Raw genomic sequence first — 20,749 nt, forward strand, 5'->3', positions numbered from 1 at the left:
AAAAATTAAAGTGGTTTAGATGAAGGTATGCTCTGGAAATCAGTGATTTTTCATAAGTAAATTTACAAGTGTTTAAAATAATTCATAGTTACTATAACCTCCCTGAGACTGTTACCATTTGTTCTTGTCCTTTGTTGTTGTTTTTGGTGGGGAAAATACAATAGTTTACAGTTGGAACATAAAATTAATTTGACTTGGGCAGAAAATATGGGTCACTTCACAGTGCAGGTTTCGTAGATGTCTGTTAGTATCATAATAGGCAAACCAAACAAAAATAACTTAAATTTTATGTATTTGTTCCTTGATGTCCCTGCTTTTGGTGTTGTTTAATGCAAAGTGCTGTGAGGTAGCAGATATGAATGTTCAGCAGGTACCAGTGCTGCTGCACAGACACCTCAGATACGACGTGATGCATACTTCCAGTTGTTTGTGTTCAAAACCATGCACAGGTACAGGAGACAACAAGTGGTTGATGAAGGGAATAGAAATTCTGTTTTACAAGAGGTTAAAAGACTTGAGGACTGTGATTACTCTCTGTAAATATGTATGAAGAGTAGATATTAGGGAGTGACAGAGCTACTTAAGTTAAAGGCCAGTAGTGGTCCAGGGTCAAAGGAATGTAATTTCCTTTAAGCCAGGCAATTACGATAAGGTTTCTGACTTCTGGATGAATGAAGATATGGAACAGCCTTTCAGACAAGATAATGATAGAGGCACCCTGAATTATGTCAAGGAGCTTGCTTAAATCATGGCTGAAAAAGATAACAGCAAAGGAGTGGTTTTGAGGATTATCAATATGTTTACTCTCCTTCTTGTACTATTTCTACTGACTTAGCAAATTAGTTCCACTGTTCAGGCATTCTGATGGTCACCTATGACTAAGAAGGAACTCATTTCCTCCCTTTGCTTGAGAGATTTTTTTTCTCTCATTTCTCTTCATTATAAAAAAATTTAAATGATACAGTTTGATATATTAACAAATAAATCACTAATAAGATGTAAAATAAACTAAAAGCATGACTTCTCTTATATTTTGACCCTCAGAATCAATGATAGAAGAGGAGATGCACAAATTGAATGTTTTTACATAGAGAAAGTCAGACAATGTCTCTTTCTAGTTGAAAAAGTGCCAGCAGGCACTATTAAAATATTTTATGTTTTACTACTTTTATCTTTTTAAGAAATCTACAACCCATATTTTGAGTGTAAACAACACAATATCTAAACATCATAAGAATAATCTATTACATGTAGAATCCTAATGCTAAAAATATGGTGAAAAAAAAAATCAGTTGTGACAGAGCTGTGAGAGATGATTATGACAGCATTCTGGAAAGAAGAAATAACACTTGCAGATCTCATAGGAAAAAGTGACTTATTTGGAAATAAAGGAGGATGCAGTAGCTTTTCCTCTATCCCATCAGCAGCTTCTGTCCAGGGGAGATATAATGAGTGTTAAGAAAGCTCCCAGCTGGAATGTTTCTGTAAAGCCTGCTGGTGTATATGCTGCCTCCTATGTATCTCCTCTTATAACCATGTACTCAGCAGATGCCTGTGCCAAGGGACTCTGGGCTTACATTGACTTGGAAGTGAGAAGGAAACCACTGCCTGGGGCATTAAAAACCACTACAAATAGGGAGCTTTCCTCCCTGGATTTTAGTTTCAATGCAGTGGCCACAGACCATCTTCATGCAGAAATTGGCATTGACCTTAATCACTGTGCTTTTCTGAACTCCCTCATTAAGCTCTATTAATAAAAAAAATAATAATAAAATTGAGGTATGTGAAGGATTCAGCTTCCCCCAAGAGTTTAGGCTGACATTCTTTCCCTGATGATCTAAAGGGAAAGAAAAACATATCAAGAAATAAGTTTTAAAACAACTGTATGAGAGGTCTGGCCTCCTGTTCCTTTGGGGATTGCAGCTGCCTCTGCTGTGTGAGAGTTCTGGATGCACATTTCTCCCATCCTCCTGTCTGAGAAACTAGAACAGCTCCAAAAGCAGCATTTTTTTGCAGCATTCCTTTTACTTATTTAAGGAGATACTGATGAATTTAAAGCTGAGAATATAATATCTCCTTTAGCTCTTTTTTGCAAATGATTGACAAAGAGATTACAAAAAAAAATATCTCTTACACAAGCAAAATAGTTGTGGCCTTACAAAACTGCCTACTATATATGACAAATATAACATTAGTTGCTCCAAATGAAAGGGAAAAGGAACCTTGACAATCTTGAAAATCTTGGGTTTGGCTTAGAGATGCAATTTAGGTTCCATCCTGACTACAGAGAAAGTCTTTTTATTCCTCCTTTCTGAGTATCGAGTGCAGAAATGAAAGATATGGTGCTACTTTTAGCTGTACGTCCCATATGGGCCTAAATCTGTATGGAACAGGGACAGATTCAGGAGTATTTGTTGGCTGTGGCATCCCTTCTGCTTTTGTCAAAACAAAGTTTTGACAGGTAGTTTATTCTCCCCAAAGCAGGGATTGTGTCCCTTCTCTCACCAGAGGTTCCTAGCACGCATTTGGTACTGTTAGATTAACAAGTGTTGTTTTGCATTTTAGCTCTTCCTTACAGTAGAAGCCAACTGGATAATTTTGAGAGTAATACTCCTTCTCTTCTCTGTTCCTAATAATTTTACCTCTGAGAAAAACATCAGCCTACAAGGTGCTGAGTGCTTCTGCTCTGGCCCAGCAAAGTACAGAGAGACTTTATTCCCCTCCTGGATCAGGATCTAATTCCTCAGTTCTGGGTGAAGCTTTCCAAGTCAACTTGGTGACAAGGTAAAAGTAGATTTAATTAATGAGATGACTTTGGGCATATGTTCAGATGCAGCTTACAACACTTAGGAACAGATTTACAGTGAAAGTCCAGATGGCCAGGGTATGTTTCATATTGGAGTAAGTTCCTGTATCACCTACAGCACTCTGAAATTGCTCGTGACTTATTGTCGCCTTGAGGGAAATAAGGAAGGAATGACCCTGACTTGGGAAAAGGAGTAAGAACACTCTTCCACCTACTCTTATTTAGGAAAACACAGGCATGTGAGTCTTCATTACAGGGATTTGGGTGTAGAAATTCAGGTTTTTCTATCACCGAGGCAGCATGAAGAGCAGAATAAATGTTGAGAGGGCTCACTAATTCAAGGTGAGAATGGGGAAAGATAGGCAGGGCCCATCAGAAGAGGGGTCCAGAGCCCTGGGCACCTCAGAAGCTCCAAGCGCTGCCCTTTATCTCCTGCTGCTCCTTTGCCGCCGGGTTGCGGCCCCACGCGCCCTGCCAGGCCTCCCCCCAACCTCCGCTCCCTCCCGCTCCCATTTCGGGCGACCGCAGCGCCCTCGCCACGGCGGTACGGGGCCAAGCACCCACTGCCCACCCGCCTGCCGTCTGCGGGTGCTGGGCCCAGCCCGGTCCCGGCCCGGTCCTGGCCCACTGCGGCGCTCACCGGGACGCAGCGGCGGCGGCGCCCGTCTCCACGGCAACCACCACGCTACGGGGGCCTCGCGGGGCTGCAAACCGGGTGCCTGCATGGCAGGTCTGAGGCCGCCCCCCCCCGCATCGCCACCCGGAGAAGAGGCAGGACTCGCGCAACGGGGCGACGGACGGTACCGGGGACCGTTGTACCCACCCCGCCGGGGCGGGCTCGGTTTCTCCTGATCAGGCGGTGCTGAGGGCCGCCCTCATGGGGTCCTTCTCGGCCCATATCCCGGAAGGCAAAGCGGGAGCTCTCCCTTTCGCCGCCATCTTGGTTCGCCACCGCGGGGTAAGCAGGGGAGCGGCGGCGGCGCGGGGTGAAGGTTGAGGGGCAGCTGCCCCCGTCATGGGACCGGCGGCGGGCGCGGGGCTCCCGGGGCGTTGCGTCATGCGCTGTGCCGAGAGGGTAGAGGGCGGGATGACGCCGATGTGCGGCGGATGGTCCTGGCCTCAGGTTGAGGCTCGCAGCTGCAGGGGGGCCTCGGGGCTCCGTTCTGTGGTGACGCGGAGGGGTCTCCCCTTCCCTCCCCTGTGAGGCCTGCTCGCTATTCTGGGGGTGGCCCCCGGCCGGCTGGATGTTCCGGCCCCCGGACCTGGCCCGCTGCAGCTCCCGCTCGTTGGGCTGGGCAGAGCTGCCAGCCCGGTGAATTCATGGCTTTTGTGTCGTTTGTAGGCCTGCTGGGACCAGGGCTGCAGGAGGACACCATGACCGGGAGGTGAGTGACATCTGCGGGGAGGGATCCGTTTCCGCGGGGCTGCTCTGGTTTCCCAGGGGGGCTCCTCTGCCCGGCGTCTTGCTTGGCCCCTTGTTAAAGGCCCGCAGTTGTGCCTCTCTCTTCTGAAGCCTTTGCCTTAAGCCGGTGGTGTCTGTTCATGGGCTTTGCCACGCTTCATCCGGCCTGTCAATAGATGCAGGATATAAAAAATGGCTTTGTTAGTGAACAGTAGAGGCTTTGACATATTGTGTCTCTGAGTAGCGGCTACCATGCCATCGAGTTTTCTGACGGAGGTTGTAAGTGTTGGGGAGATTGAATGTGGATCACAGCATTTTGTCACAGCATTATCTTCTGTTGTGCCCAGGCGGGAGATAGAGCTGGATAGCTCAGTTTAATACTGTTGCGTTATGGAACTGCTGGATGCAGCCGAGGCAGAAAGTGTGGAATGAGCCTTATGTTTTTGTGTTGAGGAATTATTGAGGAGCTTGTGTATTGTCACTTGTTCAGTATATGTGGAGCAGTCTCTCTGGCAGTCCCCATAGGCTGCAGTTAATTTATTGTAGTTATTATCTTTTGCTATAGCAGCTGCTGCAGCAGGGGGGGCTGACTGACTTCGTGGTGTATAGAAAAAAGTAATGTTTGCTCATCACAGGGTGTTTGTAGACACTTGAAAATGTAACACTTGCTCATGTTGAAGCACTTTGGCTTTAGCATGAAGTCTGTATAAGCAGAATGATACCAAGTTCTAAGTACTTGTTCCAGTTCCTTAGCTTTCCTCTGTTGTCTGACTGTCAGGTTTTGCAGTAATTGTATATGCAAAAGCAGTGGGGTTTTCTCCTCAGCTAAGTTTTTGCTGGCGTGGAAATTGTTTTTAGTGAAACAGCACGTTAATTGTTTTTACAAGATACCTTTGGAGTGAATTATAATTTTTAAATGTTTTCATTGTTTTAGGCTGTGGTGCAAGGCCATTTTTGCTGGCTACAAACGTGGCCTCCGAAATCAGCGGGAGCACACTGCCCTTCTGAAAATTGAAGGTGTTTATGCCCGTCAGGAGACAGACTTCTACTTGGGCAAGAAGTGTGCCTATGTGTACAAAGCTAAAAAGTAAGTAACTCTGTTGTTATGCTAAATTAGCCAACTATTATATTAGCTTTTGAAATGCTGTGATGTGAGGAGGCTGTTAAGAGAGCCTTTGTTCTAACAAAATAAATTTGGCTCAGCTTATCAATAGAATGTCCATGCAAAACTGTAGACCAGCTTCCAGGGTTGGTTGTGGTTTTAAAGTCCTTAGTTATTTTTGCTTTAGTTGTCCTAGCTGCTCTTAATTCAGATCACGAAATTATGTGAAATAATAATTTGCTGTTGTAAATGATACATTAGAGAGCAAATGGGGTGAGACACAAGTTTTGTCTGAGACTGACAAAACTCAAAGGTGGGTTGATAGGGTAATCTGAAGCCAGGTAAAGTTGTGTTGAGTGCTGTGGGCTACTGAGTTACTTTACCTGCAGAATTACCTTGTGAAGCCTTGAGAAATTGGTATCTTGGCTTTTGCATGCCTGTGTGAAAGCACTGACACTTCTGCTGTGCTGGCATTGGCGGAAGCCTTAAGAACAGTTACCTACTGCTTTCCACTTAGTTTTGTCTTTGAGTGTGATTATTAGTTTAGATATGGGGGTTCAGAGTTGCCTTGAATAAAATTAATCAGACTATTAACTTGACCACTGTCATCTCAAAGTTGGCATGTGGCTTTTCCTCTAAAGCAGTTTTTTGCTGTTCATTCTCATGGCTTAGGCCTCTCCTGCCTTTGGTGTGTCTGGAGAAATCTCACAAATAAGATGTTGCATTTTCTTTGGAGTTGAAGTTGATGAAGTTTTGGTTTGATCATCTTAGCATCAGTGTTTTACCAATTTATAAGCTTTGTTATTTGTTAATAGTTCTTCAGTGAAGCTTCTGATAAATTAGAAACTGCAGTGCTTAACCATTTGGAAGGTATAGTGAAAATCACAGCCCTAGCAAATTTCTCAGGTAAATAAAAGTGGATGAAGGTCCAGCTAAAGGTGTCTCTGGAATTAAGTTCCTTAAGAGGCTGCATTGTCTGCTACCTGATAGATTAATGGATGCATTGCCTGATGACTGATAGATCAGTCCCATCAGGAGCTGTGACTGACAGTGCTCAGCAGTTCTTTTCCTCTTTCCTCAGCAACACGGTGACCCCCGGTGGCAAACCCAACAGGACACGAGTGATCTGGGGGAAGGTGACCCGTGCCCACGGGAACAGCGGCATGGTTCGTGCCAAGTTCCGCTCCAACCTTCCTGCCAAGGCTATTGGACACAGAATCCGGGTGGTAAGGATGTTGTTTTAGCAACAAGATGTTTACTGGCAGTTTTCAGGGTCCTTTTTAATCCCATGTGTTATGAAGGAAAACTGTATTTTAGTTTGGCTTCTGTTAAATATTCAGCCTGGTTCTTTGAGAGCTCCTTTTATAGCTCCAAGAGGTGTGTTGCTGGCTTCTTGTGCTGAGGGAGTTTGTCTCATGGGCTAGGGTGTTGAGTGCTTGCTCAGGTTGTCTGGAAGGATTCTTCAAGTTCCAGGATTCTTCTAAAGGTCCCTTCTAAAGCTACCTTGGTTTCTTTTCCATTGTGCATATGTATTTTTGCACCCTTCTACTCCAGTTCCTACCCACTGACGGATCTTTCTCCTGCTCCCAAATGTTGTAACTGGAGGGGGTTGCTGTCCTGGCCTGTTAAGCCACAAGGCGTCAGTGAGATTGTCTCTTTAGCTTCCTCATCCAGAGTTTTGATGCAGTAGTATCTTCCTAGTGATATTGAAACTCTTATATTATTGCACCGCTTCTGTGTAAATAGGGGGGGGTATTTTTATAGTAAAGAGCTATGTGATGTAGATTGTAACTGCAAAACTTGTGTTTAAAATAGTGAAATCCAGTAACAGGTTTTCTAACATGATTCTTACTGTTCTTGTCTTTTACAGATGCTGTATCCATCTAGGATCTAAATTTTTATTGAAAATAAAATGGAGAATCTGTTTAATTTTTGTACATTTCTGTTTTTATCCCCTCTAGCTATTTTGAGGGACTCTGTTCGTCTTCAGTAATGTTTCAGAGTTGACAGCACAGAGATGGAGTAATGACTTTAAGCTAGATGAGGAAATGGAGAGTGTGCCTGTTATTGGCAAAGTGTTTGTAGAGCACACAACATTCTAAAGACAAATAACTGGCAGTCATTCCTGAGACCTGTCTGTGCCTCCCATCATGGAGTCTTGAGTGGTTTGCAGGGCTGAATAACAAATGTTTACAACTTATGAACTGTGCACAAAAGTTTAATACAGAATGTGAGAATTATTTTGTTGCCTGCCTAGCACAGGGAAGCTTTTGTTCCAGTTTCTCTTGTACTTGAAGATGACTGCTGAGACAAAACTGTGATGGGACTCCAAGCCCTGGCAGATACAAGCTTGAACTTACATTTAAAAATAGTGGGTCTAGTAGAATCACAAAGGATGAGGCCGTGTGTCCATGGGCAGCCTGTGCTGTCTGCTCTGTCATGCATTTAGACAGGTTTTCATCACACAGCTCTGTAGTGCCTGAGTGTTAATACTTGCTGGTTTCCTGGCCAGCCCTGTCACAGTGTGTGGTACCACGGCCACACGTCAGACTAGTGCGTCACTTTCACAAGTTCTGTAAGGTTTGTTGGACAAGAAGGTGGTGAAAAATGGATTTAAAGATTCTTCAAATAGAAGTGTCAGTTTCTTAGTACATCCCTCAAAAAGTCTGTGTAGTTTTAAGAGAAGTTTCCAGTGGCTGCAGGTTGGCATGGTTACTGGTGATGACAGTCCCCAGGTGACCTGTTAGTGCCCAGGCAGGCTGATCCTAGCCAGCTCCTCCCTACCTGGGAGGAAGCAATGGCATGAGGGGGTGCTGCTGACTGCTCCTTTGTGGATGGAACCACCTTGGAGCTCAGCTTGCAGCAAACTGCAGAGGCAGCATGGATGCATGCTGATGATAAAGTGAACAGTGACAATGGGAGAGGTCCTTCTGTACTGGTGGATTTTGCCCAGGAGCTGGGCATCTCAGCAGGTGCAGAGAAGGGCAGAAGGTTTGGCCATATCTGGTTTTTATGCTGTTGTAAGCCACTATGCAAGTTGAAGCAACTCATGTGATGGAATCGCCTGGATGAAGCCCTCTGGGATGTAAGGCAGCCAGCCCTGCTGCAAGCTCTGGTGCTTGTGATCCATCCAGACTCCCAGGAGCAACTGGACCAGACAGTGGGAGAGCTCAGGAAAATGTGGTGTTTGCTGGATGGGGCCTGGCAACTGATAGTGGAGACAGTGGTCTACAACCAAGGCCAGCCTGGTGGGATCCTGGTTGTAAAGAGGTGTATGTAGAGTACTGAGAGAAGACTTAAGCCTCCATGGAGGTATCTTAGGAAATAGCTAAACATAGGGACAAGGGATATAGAGGCAGGCTTCTGAGGGACAGTGTAGACCAAAATGATGGTTGGTGGCTGGGTTCACATACAGGAGAGAAGGTAAGTGGGACATTGCAGGCTACGTGAGCTGAAGATGAGAATGAGGGTGGGAATGCTGGGATTGGGATGGACAACGTCAGTCTCGGCCAACTATGTCTGTGTCCAAGTTGGATGGTGGTGGATCTTGCTCTTTGCCCCAAAACACATTGCTATGGAGATGTTGGTCAGTGTTAAGACCTGTACACCTGACTCCACTGCTGGGACTTTCTGTGGCTCTTTTAACAGCCCCACACTCTCACTAACCCCGTGTTCTTCATGGGAGGGATGTGCCAGCTTATTTGGGTGAGCCATGGGCCAAAGTTATGATCAGGATGATGATGCTTACTTTTCTCCTATCGTGTATTTCCTCCCCTGGAAGTGAACTCTCAGCATCCACTATGCTCGCATAGTCTGGTTACTGCTATATTCTGCGTGATCATGTGTGACAGAAGTTATAAAAGATGGCTGAAGACTGAAATCCCTTGGGCAGTAGAATCTGGCAGGCTCTGTTCACTTGGATGTCCCTTTGTAGAAGTGCTTCCCTGCAGGTGCCTTCTCTGCCCAGTCCTTCCGGAGGGACATGACTCAGTAAGCGTCTGCTGCCAGAAGGGGACACTGTGCCCTCAGCGTCCCGTGGTCTATACTAAGCTCAGACTTCTTTGCTGTTTTAGCTGAAAAAACTACCAAGGAAACTACTATCAAAATTACAGTTTCTGCTTTGTATGAAATTCCTTGCTTGAATGTCAAGTTGTGCCCAGAAACCTGCTGGGCTTTCCAAAAAAAATCAGCTGTCGACAAAGAGGTCTGAGTAGGGCTGCAGCCTTTGGATTTTAAACAGTCCCAAAACAGAGATAGTGAAAGGAACTCGGAGGTAACACCATGTTTCCCCAGGAAATCCTGGATGCAGGGGTCTTTGGTATGTATTTCCCAGAAGTCCAAGGCTCCTGAAGTTCCGCAGGGTTCCTTGTAGCCCCAGGACTGTGGGAGGACAGTTTGCTGCCCCCTGTTGCTTAGTGAACAAGGTGCTGCCACCAAGGCAAAGGCCTGCCTCCCATGGCAGTGCCTTTTGCCATTAGTGCATCTCACTTTTCCAAGATACTTTCCCAAGATTACACCAAAATAGTCGAAGGGTCTCAGATAAGCTGTCTAATCCTGTCTATACTCTGCACCTCACTATTTCACAGGCAGTCACTCCAGGTGTGTCTTGTAGCTCAGTATGGTGTGTATGGGCACACAACACCTTGGCGTCTGTGCTGTGCTTTCGTGCTGGCTGCCTGAGCAGCCCATGGATGTCCCATCCCTCCAGTATGATGGGTGATGGAAGCTTGCTGTACCTTGGCTCTAAGTCCCCTGGGATCTGTAGATCAGGATCTGAGTGCTGGCATACGGAGGACTGAGTGGTGTGTGCTGAACCTGCAGCATTTGTCCATGTGAGAATTGGCTGGAGTGAGGAAAGTCCCAGTCTGTGCCCACATGGAGACTGACACTGACTTCCATCACAGGATGTCTATCAGTCTTCTTCAAACTAGAGGTGCTGCAGGTAAAACAGTACATTTGTGTTTGCTTCTCCTCATTCCTGGGCAAAACCAAAAAAATCTATGCAGGTGAAAACCAAATATTTAACCAACTATTCAGTAAAGGGGGTATTGCAGGGAGCTGAGCTTATGTGCAAGTAGGTACCCGTAGACAATCAGCAGGTTGAGTTATTGGGCTGGGTTATTCTGGATGGGAAGAACTGTAGGAGCAGGAATTATTTTTGTTGACACCAGTAGCCCATGAACAGCTGAACTGTTTTTCCATTCTTTCTGGGTATAGCAAGGCAACATGGTTAGCTGCATGTTTTTGCACTGGGATTTTATATTTCTTCTCTGTTGCTTTTGGGTTTTTTGTTGTTGTTTTTTTAAGAGATCTTTTATCACCCAAGATAAATCATCAAAGCAAGTATTAAACTAAGATTATATCATTTCCCTATGTGATCTGTGTACCAATAAGCTTTAAAGCTGTATATCAAAGACTATCAGACTCCTGCTGAAGCTGCAGGTTTGTGCCATGCAGTGTGGAAGGGAAGGATTTGTAGGTGGTACACAGCCACTGAACCAACATTTCTCAGGAAAAGGATACACCAGGTTATTTTTCAAAAATGGGTTCCTTCCACATCCTTAAGGACACTGTGGCTTTATGAAGCAAAACAACCTTGCCCATTGGTGTTCAGGTGGTGCTTGGCAGCCTCTTGGATGAGGTGCTGGTTCTGTGAAAAAACTGCTTTAAAAGATGGGGGCAGACACTGACCTTTTCTAAATATTAGTTGTCTAAATATAATTATAGCACACTTGATCCAATCAGTCTGTTGTGGAAGAGACTTTCCTGAGAGGAAGAGTTTAAGAAGTTGGGCTGAGTGATTGGACACAGGAGCTGAGAGCTGCTCCCACAGATTTCCTCTTACTCAATTTAGCCTTTCTGTGTCATCAAAACTGACATAAGAATCCTTTTTTCTATCCTCTTTCTACTGTATTCAGGAGAGGTTAATCTTAGCTGCATCTCTTAAGGGGCCTAATGCAATGGACCTTTGATTTTTGTTTAGACTTTAAGGTGCTAGTAAAACATGATAAATTTATTTCTCTGAACAAAGCATCTTCCTCCTTTGAAGTCCAAAGTGAGTGGATGTTGTGTTTGCTCTGAACAGACATATGAAAGGCATATGTACGAGATGATTACTGTCACTTAGGTCTATCTGTAGAGACTTTCTACAAATGCGACTGCCAGATGGATGTTTGAAACAGTGTCAGGCTTTGTAATACAACTGTTTTCACTCTGATGCCTTCCAGAGCTCTGAAGTCACTTTGTCAGGGACTACAGATACTGCTGAACTCATGACTGCTCTGAACTGTGGAGCTGTACCTCTTCAAGTAACACAAATGAAGATAAAGTTATATTTGCTATTAGATATTACCCCTGTTAATAAGTAAAGAAATGTAAATAAGATTGTTTGGGTATTGTGGGTGCCATTCACCTTTCCAGCCAGTCTCTGCTGGCAATAGTGTATGCAAAACCAACCAGATAACTGCAGTGGCCACAAAGAACAGCTCACTGGTTTTAGAGGCTGTGCTGGCAGTCTAAACATCGACGCCACTGCAGGGAAATAGCCAGCAGTGCTTCTTCTGATCTGAATTAGGAATATAATTTCAATTTTTTCTAAACCTTTTCCATATTACTTTTGCTAGGACCCTGGGCAGAAAGTCTCTCTGAAACCCTTGCCCAGGCTGACTAATCCCCATGATGCTGGTGTGGGGCAGTTTGCTAAGATTCTCATAGCTGAGGCAAATGTTTTCCTGGCTTAAAACTGGTGAAGTACAGCAACCTTCCCGAGCTGCCACACCTGGGGACCAGCCTGTGGCACATCCCTTCCTGGGGTTGCTGATCTGCTGGACTCAGGGGATGGGTGCCTCTGAGGATAGGCAGGGAGAGGGTATGCTGGCCCAGCTTCATTTGTGGCACAAGTGTACCTCAACACACCAGTTAGGAAATGCTGACCCAGGGCAAGCATGTGGATTTTGGCTCTGCTTTTGCCCCCAGTGCTCTTGAAGCCTCATATGCCCATCTGGAAATGGTTTGAACCATCTCAGAGAACAACTGGCCAAGGTGATTCTGTCTGTTTGCACCTTTGAGCTGTTCATCCCCTCCCAGGGTTTTGTGATAAGATACTAACAGTTTGGAGGAGCCTGCTCTTATATGGCACAGGGGAAGTTTTATGTGGATGAGAGCTTTCTGATTCATCTGACATACACATGGACAACCATGCAAGTCCTGGGGCTGGGCACAGTGGCTGCCATCACGTGGCTTTCATTCTGTCCCTGAGTACATTATGTGCTTTGACAGGATGCAGTGCTTGTCACTGCAGAGCACTGCCAGTGCTGGTGGGGTTGTAACTATGGGCTGTGCTGTGCATGGAGGGGGATGGATGCGGTGTTTGCAAAGGGAAGGCCAAAGTGCACTGGCTTGGGAAGGGACTTGGAGGTGCAGCATGTGGGGTTGGAGGTTGCAGCTTGGCTGCGTGTTTGTGCATGGACTTGGGAGCTTGTGACCTGTGGGGTGGGTATGGCCTTCAGGGAGGTAATTTTTTTTCCCAAAGTAGAATTGCTTCCCAGATGTGGCTATAGCCTGGCTAGGTTGCACAGTTGCGTAGTGTCTCCTTTCACACGGTGCCACAGAGGCAGCCCTGGGGTGCTATACCCTGGGGAGAATGTTTTGCCCTTGGGGGTGTATGATCAGCTGCTCCTCTACCTCAGCCTCGTGTGAGCCCCCCTGTGCGGTCACCATGGCCTCTGCCCATCCCACTCTTAGCTTCCCAGCCCCTCCGTAGCTCGTGGGTTTTGCCTAAATTTTATCACCTCTCAAGTTGATAAAGCAAGACCAGCCCCGCAGGAGGCCTGTGCAGGAGGTTCAGAGGCTGGCTGTGGAGCAGATCTGGGGCTCCCGTGTCCCCTTTAGTGCCCTCTCTGCTGTGCCCCCCCAGCAGCAGGCAGGGGCTGTTCACCAGAGGGATTTGTGGGGTGCCGGGACCGGGTGGGAGTTGCTGCCGGCCACTTAGCATCGGGACCGGTGCTGGGACTGGTGCCCGGGGCCAGTGGGCGGAGGCAGTACCGGGGCGGTGCCGGGGGCTGTGCGGTGCTGGGCAGAGCGCGAGGAGGCGGTTGCAGCGTCGGGGATGGCGGCTGAGGAGCTGCAGGAGCTGCGGGCGCTGGTGGAGAGGGCGGGCGGGCGTCGGGCCGTGCTGCTGGTGGCCGAAGTGGTGGAAGGAGCCCCGGTGGCGGCCACGTTGGCCGCCTTCGGCCGCGACCTCTTGGGCGATGAGACGCCGCCGGTGCCGGGTCCGGTGCCGGTGTCCGACTCGGGGTGTCGGTCCCAGCGGCGGGCCAGCCGCGGGCGGCGGGCGCTGGCAGCGCGGTTGGTGCTGGTGCTGTGCGGCGGGGGGGCTGCGCGGGACCGGAGGGCCCGGGCCCGCCTGCAGGAGGTGGTGCGGGACGTGCGCGGCCGCCTGCCCCCCGCCCCGCCGCCCGCCGTGGTCGGTGTCCTCCTGCCCGGCGGGGACGGGGAGGATGCGGCGGTGCTGGACGCCGCGCTGAGGCGGCACTTCCCGGAGCCCGGTACGGTGCAGGCTGCCCGGTACTGCCCCGGCAGCCCCGCCGCCCTGCAGCACTGCCGCGCCGCCGCCAGCCGAGCCCTGCGGGCAGCCCTGCAGCTCCCCCCAGGTACGGGGCGATGGGTGGCCGGGTCGCTCCCTCCCTCACCCGGGTTCAAGGGCTTTTACATTGGGATTTGCACCCTTTTGTCATGGGGTCTTTCCGCACTCGGTGGGGTCTACCCCGTCCCATTGGGATCTGGTAATTCTTGGCGGGATCTTTCCCCACCCAGTGGTATCTGGCTTTTTCCAATAGGATCTGATCGCTCCTGATGGGCACTTTTCCCCCCTGCAATGGGATCTGACTTTTCGCAACGCAAGCTCACCGTTCCTAATGGGTTTTTCCCCCCAGCCCGTCCCAATGGGAGCTGGCTTTTCCCCTTGGAATCTTACCACTCCTGATGGGATCTTCCACCCCCCCTCAATCAGATCTGCCTTTCCTCAGTGGGATCTCTGCCATGCTGGTGGGATTAGAGTCTTCCCAGTGGCAGTTGGATCTTTCTGGTGGGGTTTGCAGTCCTGGCAAATGCAGAAGACAAACTTCCTACTGGGCTGGGAAGCACAAGAGCAGCTCATGGATAGCAGGGATGTGGCATCTGACAGCTGTGGCATAATGGCCATCCATCCTTATGGATGTGTGTTCTTGCAGATGCATGACTGGGGCTCAGCCCTTGCTGTAAGATGCAGGCAGGACTTGACCTTCCTGCAGGAGGAAGATGCTTGTGCTGGTTTTGCATAATGAGTAAGAAGAGCAAATGGGTGTTTGGGTTTAAAACAATGCATCTGTTGGTGTTCAGTGCAAGCAATATGAGGATGGAAGGATGAAAGCCAAGTGTCAAACAAGCCTTGAGGAGCACCACTTGCCTTGGAGCAAGAGTCATAATTGTATGCAGGGTGCAGGGCAGACTCTGCCCTCACAGCAACCACACAAAACATCCTGGCCTCACTTTAATCTTTGGCACTGCTTTTTTTGGACTGTTTCTCTTTCCTCCTCCCTTTCTTTTTTTTTCCACTTTTCCTTTGCCCCATAATTTCCTCCAGTTTTCTGTTCTCTCTCTGCCTTTGCGTCTAAGGATCATGGCATGTGCCTGCAGCACCACATTGGCAGTGTCCTCTGGGATCTCTGAGACATGGGAATGGCTGGCTGCAGCTCAGGTGCTTCTTTCCATCAGCTCAGCCCAGCACACTGCTGGCATTTAGTACATATGCTGGCTGAGTACATGTGTTTTTGTGGGTTGCTTTTGTGGCTTTGTCCCATGTGCAGACATGGAAGCAGCATAGCAGCTAATAGTGGAGAAAGAAGCAGAAGGAGCTGGGGCAGGTGTTGCACTTTGTGTGTACTTTATAAGCACGGTGGGTAGGAGGACTCGATGTGTTACTTTAATTCATCCCTGATGCACTCCCTGGTGCTCTTAGTCATGTAAGTGTCACAGGAGCTGCATAATGAGGATGCTCATCAGCTGCAGCATTCAACCTTTGGCAGAAGCAGCTTTTTTCCATGCCCTTGTGAGCACTAGCTTCCAAAACCTCCATTTGGACAGAGGGATCCCAGGTGTAGCTATGCCTCTGGCAATCTGGGGACCTGGCAGTGCCAGGCACCATCTTTATTGCAGCATGGTCGCCCTCTCTCTGAGTTTTTCCCCACAAGCAAAGCACAGGGAGAAGAACATCTTTAATGTGAGTTGAGGGAGGACTGTGGGAAAGATGTGTGGGGCTGCTGAGCATGCTGCAAAGCAGGTTCTAAGGATGCCACCATAACTATGTCCTTGGTCAAGCTGAGTTTGTGCCATTTCCCTTCTTGATTTTGAAAGGGACTTGTGCTGAGCTGACACAAGGTGCTCCTGCATCTAGATAAGGGTGTTGGGAGGTGTATAGAGAGCAAGGCTCTGTGTAAGATTGCCCTTTTTATTTCAGCTCAGCCTCAAAGCCTCTTCCTCCTCCACACACAGTTTCTCTGGAACTGCAGCCCCTCTGTGCTGAGGAAGGTCCTGGACACCATTATTCACATGGTGGAGCTGGGACAGGAATCACAGTGGGGTTCGTGCATCTCACAAGTCTCAGCAGGAGCAGCTGCTATCCTGCAGTGCCTCAGTGGTGTCCAGAGTCCCCACACACCATGAGAAGGGGATGTGTTTATAGCTGGAGGTTTTGTTTTGTTGACTGTCAGGAAACACTGAACCCTTCAGTGTTGCAACAGTTTGATAAGCTGAAGGTCGCTGAAGTAGTTTATAATTTGTTATCTGATTAGGAGATGAAAGACTGGGTGATCTTTCAATGGAGATGCTGAACTGCTGCTGTTGAAGGCCATATAAAATATGCTGGTGAAGTGTTTTACAGCCTGCTGTAGTGTTTTACTATAATGGCTTGAAAACCTGTAGTAGCTTTCTGTGACCTTTGTTGTCCTCCTGAATAAATACTATACATTGGTGGAGGCCACATGCTCTCTGCATTTTTCAAGCAGTTACAGCTGGAGTTTTCAGTATGATGCAAGTCTGTGTGTCCAGCAGGTTCCTGTCCTGAATGAGGCAGAGTATCCTTAGTTGCCTATGGAAGGAGGAATTGCTTAATTAACTGGGGAGCAGTAAATAGGTTGATGTGGCAGAACCTGGATGGTAATAGCAAAGGAAAACTTCCTTCTGCAGGAATGTTCTGACCGTGTCAGTCCCCAGCCTTGCCACATGTACCAGCTGAGCTCCTGCCAGGTTTCTTGCTTGCTCTGGGCTGCTGCATCCAAGATGGTTTTGGCAGCAAGATGCAAAGTGGAAACCAACATCAGGGACAAATTTCCAAGACAGCAGAGAATTTTCAGCCTGAAATAAGGATTGCCAGGAGCTGCTCTGTGCTATCCAGGGGTGGGCTCTGTGGATTAGACCAGTTTTACTGCAAGGAACTGGGCTCCTGGAGGGGAGATGTGAGTCAACAGCTGGGAGGTAGGGGAGCAGTAGGGCAGACTGAACTCATCTTTTCTGATTTATCCAGAAGAGGGGAAAGACAGGGAGAGGTGGAGGCTTCCCTCCTTCCTGCAGTGCATTTCTTGGAGCCAGAAGACCTGGAGAAAAGGTCATGAAGCAAAATCTGCAAACAATGCTCATGAAGGTATGCCCAGCACCCTCCCTTGTTCTACTCCTGCTGTGTCTGTCAGAGGTTCCTCACCAACTCCCTGATGGTTCTGGTGCCCAAACCCTTGTCTGGAGGCCTCCTGAAGCTACTTCCAGCTCATCAGCTGATGTCTCTTCCCTAGCTGTGGACTGGCCAGAACCTGAAGATAATCTCGCTGCTATTTTGCTATCTCCCTGTTTTGACTTTTCACTTTTCTAAACACAGCCATGCTGAGTGTGCTGCCCAACTGTACCCTTGGTAGCACTGCTGGACTCAGCTGTGCTTTGCCAGTCTGGCAGCAGAACTGCTGTTTGTCTAAACAATGAATTGGAAGCATCACTCTGACTTTACCTGATGTCTTCTGCAAACACATCTGGAAGGAGCGTTCCCAAACCACGTTTTTTGGGGCTGGCGGGGAAGTGGAAATGAGCACTGAGCCTTGGGACCCCTGATTCCAGAGGAAATCGTTAAAGTAACAAAGAGCCTAGCATTCAGCCTTTCCTGCACTGTTGACACTTCTGCTCTCCTTTCCCAGCAGTGATTTTCTTTTTGCAGAGACCTCTCCTGCGGGGGGCTACAAGGTGTGTGATGTGGACAGTCATATTTGTCTACAGACCATGTAGAGGAAGGGAAGTTCCTCCATTGTAAAAAGGATAGCATAGGATAGGATATTTACCATTGGGAGGTATCTAAAGTAATCATCTAGTCCAATGTCCTGACCACTTAAGGGCTGACCAAAAGTTAAAGCATGTTATTAAGTGCATTGTCCAAATGCCTCTTAAACACATAAAATGCTTAAAAACCATAAGAGTTGGAGAAAACAACTGAAATGCCCCATTTGTGCAGCTCTGAGACGTCCTCTAGAGTAAGATTTAAGTGCCTGATCTTGCAGTAAGTGCAAGGCAGGTGACAGCTTGTTGCATTGCAGCTTGTTCTGAGATTGCTGAGGCTGGGGAGCCTGGTCCATGCTCCTGTGCTCATAGATCACCCCTGTCTGAAGCAACGTTGAACAAAACAAAATGAAAATCAGTTATGAAAAAATTAGCTGCACTGGTGGTGAATATATATCAATTGCTTCATCCCATACTTCCTGTGGGAATATGTTTTAATTTGCATTTTACATGAAGAAGCATTTTCCATTCTGAACCCCCTGGACCTTTCTCTGTTCTTTGCAGATGACCTGCAGGACACCGAGGAAGAAGTGGCTCTGACCAACCTGTCTCCCAATGGAAACTGTGAAGCAGCTGCTGGAGGCATGGGCACCTAGAGCTGGTGGGTGCCCAGCACAGTCTGTGTCCCAGTTCTGCATGGTGGACTTGGAGCACTGGAAGGAGGAGCTGGTGCATGCCCCTCTCCTCTGCACACCCACAGCTCTGGGGAGCAGCTGCTCTGTTTAACTCACCAGCGCCCTCGGTGGCTGCCGACAGCTGCTGAATTCTGTGCTAGAGAGCCCCCCCCCCCCCGCTGCATCCTGCTGCCCAGGGGTGTCTGGAGCTGCAGATGGACACTGGGCTTCTGAGAAGCTCTTTAGGGATGTACCTCAAGTCCTGGGTGAGGGCTTTGGGTGTGACATGCAGCCACCTGCTTGAAGGAAGAGGAGTGTTTTCTAATTCTGACCAGAGTTCCCTGCTGAGACTGCTGGAGCTGGCCTCCCTGGGAAACAGACTCTGCTGCCTTGTTTTCCTGCTGCTCTGTGGTTCCTGTCTTCTCTCTGACCGGGGAAAAAAGAAAAACAACAAACCAAACAAAAAAACCCCTAGTATCACAGTGACACAAAGAGTGCATTCAGTCTAATAAGAGGTCTTGGTTCTACCAGCTACTGAAAACGCTTGAATGTAACTGTGTGCAGTAACACCCACTATGGGTGGCAATAATAATGCAAAAGGTATTGAGAGTAATGCAAGTGGAGCAAAGTGTGGTTTGGGAACAGGATCCACCCCTCTGGCTTGTGGTGGTGTTCATAGAGAGACTGATGGGCTGCCTGGGTTGGAGGGAGGGGCAGATGGACACCAGGGTGTGGCTGATGCTTGGTGGGGTTATGGGAAAAGCCCATCTCACCTGGGACACCTCCACAGCAGTGTGGTGGCAGGTCCTGGAGGTGGCCTGCAGCATCATGACAAGATGTGGCTGCTTCATAAAGAAATACAAAAATATAAAAATAATCTATTTAAATAGTTCCAGAGAGCTGCCTGTAGCCTGCAGGGCAACACAATTGACTATAAATCCTTGCTTTATAAAGGATATTATTATCATGGTAGGAATACCTTTTTTATTTTTACTTTTACGCAACATAAAGCAGGTCTCGTGTCCTGCCTACCTCTTCTCTGGGTTAGCTGCTGAGTTATGGCACTATGTCCTCTGTGCACGTCTGTCCTTTCTCTCACCCCTTTTTTTTCAGTGGCAGCTGAAGTGTCTGTTGTCCTGCTGGTTCTCAGCAATTCTCAGAACATATTCTCTCAGCCATGTTCCTTCAGCATCTCTCTAGCTCTTCCATGGAGCAGGGGGTGGGTTTTATATCCAGCTCAATGCCTGATCATCAACGTTTTCCAGCAAACCTCAGTTTCCCCAACTGTAGAATGGGTACAGCAACACCAGCCTACCTTGCTGGAGTAACAATGGTGCTTAGCAGCTCTGGGGTTTAGAGTTGGTCCCTTTTGTGATGGTGCTTTGCCCTTCTGGCTGGCAGGGAGCAGGTGAGGTTGTTGGGGGCGTGCTGGTGGGGTTGACTGGGAGAAATGGGCAACACTTCCAGGTGCACTCAGCCAGTCTCTGTGTAACCACGCTGCTCATTGTACGTGTAGGGACAGTCAGGCTGGGTCTGGGTAGGACAACGTCACCTGAAATGCAGCTGTAAGGTGCTGTAGCTGCTCCATAAGAAGGTGGAAGGGAGGGTCTAGGAGGATGCCAGTTCCCTGTGGATCTGAGGAGCACGTCACTCCTCTTCACAGCAGAAACATTTCTCTGTGTGAGTGTGGGCTGGGGAGACTGAACCTTGGAGGCAGCTGACACTGGCAGAGCAAAGAGGGCAGAGAACCCACTCCCCTTCCAGCCTGCAGGATTTCTGCAGGGCTTCTTTGCTTATGACCAGGTGGAAAACACAAATGTAACCAAGTGGCTTAATATAAGTCACTTCCTGTGTGTGGCTGGATTTGTGACCCTGGGCTTCAGCACTGAGCACTGCATCTCAGTGAGATGGAGGTTTCCTCCTGCCCTGCCCCTGGCCCGGGGGGGGCTGTGTGGTGCAGTCCCTCTGCCTGCCTGCACTGCAGAGAGAGTTTGCTCTGCATTTATGTATTTTCCCAATAAGGCCCTTGGTTAGGTGAGTCCTGTGGGACTTGGCAGTATGATCAGGTGAATCTTTGGTTTTCTTGCAGTATTTGGACTTTGCCACCTAGAACTTACCAGTGAGAGGTGGCCCAGTAGAGATTTCTTTATCTTGGAGCTACAAATCCAATAGATTTATTTATTGGTAATTTTAAAGTAAATCATGCAAGTTTACACTTGCAGTGAGAAATTTGTGGAAGCAGATGAACTGCATGGGGTTTAGGAGGTGTGAGTGGGAGTATATTGACCAAAAAGTATTGTTTTCATTTGAATGAAGAGTAAAAAGTGAGTTGAATTTTTTTCCATTATTGGGGCATGCGAAAGTGCAGGAAACAGTTTTATATGTTTAATTGATTTAGTAATTTAAGTGCTCTGTTATTTCACATGCTCATTGTAAAGAATAAAGCAATTTAATTTCTGAATTGAAACATGCTT

The 20,749-nt window shown here is 47.9% G+C and overlaps 2 protein-coding genes across 3 annotated transcripts; both read left to right on the forward strand.

The window, feature by feature from the left end:
- Nucleotides 1-3,731: 3,731 nt before the first annotated feature.
- RPL35A (ribosomal protein L35a) lies at nucleotides 3,732-7,239 on the forward strand. Of its 2 annotated transcripts, XM_030455880.1 has the most exons (5): nucleotides 3,732-3,764; nucleotides 4,149-4,191; nucleotides 5,143-5,295; nucleotides 6,392-6,536; nucleotides 7,181-7,239. In XM_030455880.1, exons 2-5 carry the CDS (start codon nucleotides 4,181-4,183, stop codon nucleotides 7,202-7,204), a joined length of 333 nt encoding a protein of 110 aa, XP_030311740.1. In that variant the 5' UTR covers nucleotides 3,732-3,764; nucleotides 4,149-4,180; the 3' UTR covers nucleotides 7,205-7,239. The 2 variants fall into 2 exon arrangements, with proteins under 2 accessions (XP_030311740.1, XP_008491557.2); XM_008493335.2 differs by lacking the exon at nucleotides 3,732-3,764 and having other exon boundaries at nucleotides 4,059-4,191.
- A 6,177-nt stretch (nucleotides 7,240-13,416) lies between these two features.
- C9H2orf72 (chromosome 9 C2orf72 homolog) lies at nucleotides 13,417-19,795 on the forward strand. Its single transcript, XM_030455878.1, has 3 exons — nucleotides 13,417-13,961; nucleotides 16,871-16,987; nucleotides 18,166-19,795. Exons 1-3 carry the CDS (start codon nucleotides 13,418-13,420, stop codon nucleotides 18,255-18,257), a joined length of 753 nt encoding a protein of 250 aa, XP_030311738.1. The 5' UTR covers nucleotide 13,417; the 3' UTR covers nucleotides 18,258-19,795.
- Nucleotides 19,796-20,749: the final 954 nt, after the last annotated feature.

This window comes from Calypte anna, chromosome 9 (genome assembly GCF_003957555.1).
Source record: "Calypte anna isolate BGI_N300 chromosome 9, bCalAnn1_v1.p, whole genome shotgun sequence".
NCBI lineage: Eukaryota > Metazoa > Chordata > Aves > Apodiformes > Trochilidae > Calypte > Calypte anna.

Bases quoted from the DNA above. Each gene is read 5' to 3' on its own strand.
- RPL35A (XM_008493335.2), top strand. From the start codon at position 4,127: ATGGCTTTTGTGTCGTTTGTAGGCCTGCTGGGACCAGGGCTGCAGGAG. The intron at 5,296-6,391 runs GTAAGTAACTCT...CTCTTTCCTCAG, and splicing joins TATGTGTACAAAGCTAAAAA to CAACACGGTGACCCCCGGTG. The intron at 6,537-7,180 runs GTAAGGATGTTG...TGTCTTTTACAG, and splicing joins TTGGACACAGAATCCGGGTG to ATGCTGTATCCATCTAGGAT.
- C9H2orf72 (XM_030455878.1), top strand. From the start codon at position 13,418: ATGGCGGCTGAGGAGCTGCAGGAGCTGCGGGCGCTGGTGGAGAGGGCG. The intron at 13,962-16,870 runs GTACGGGGCGAT...TGATTTATCCAG, and splicing joins AGCCCTGCAGCTCCCCCCAG to AAGAGGGGAAAGACAGGGAG. The intron at 16,988-18,165 runs GTATGCCCAGCA...TGTTCTTTGCAG, and splicing joins TGCAAACAATGCTCATGAAG to ATGACCTGCAGGACACCGAG.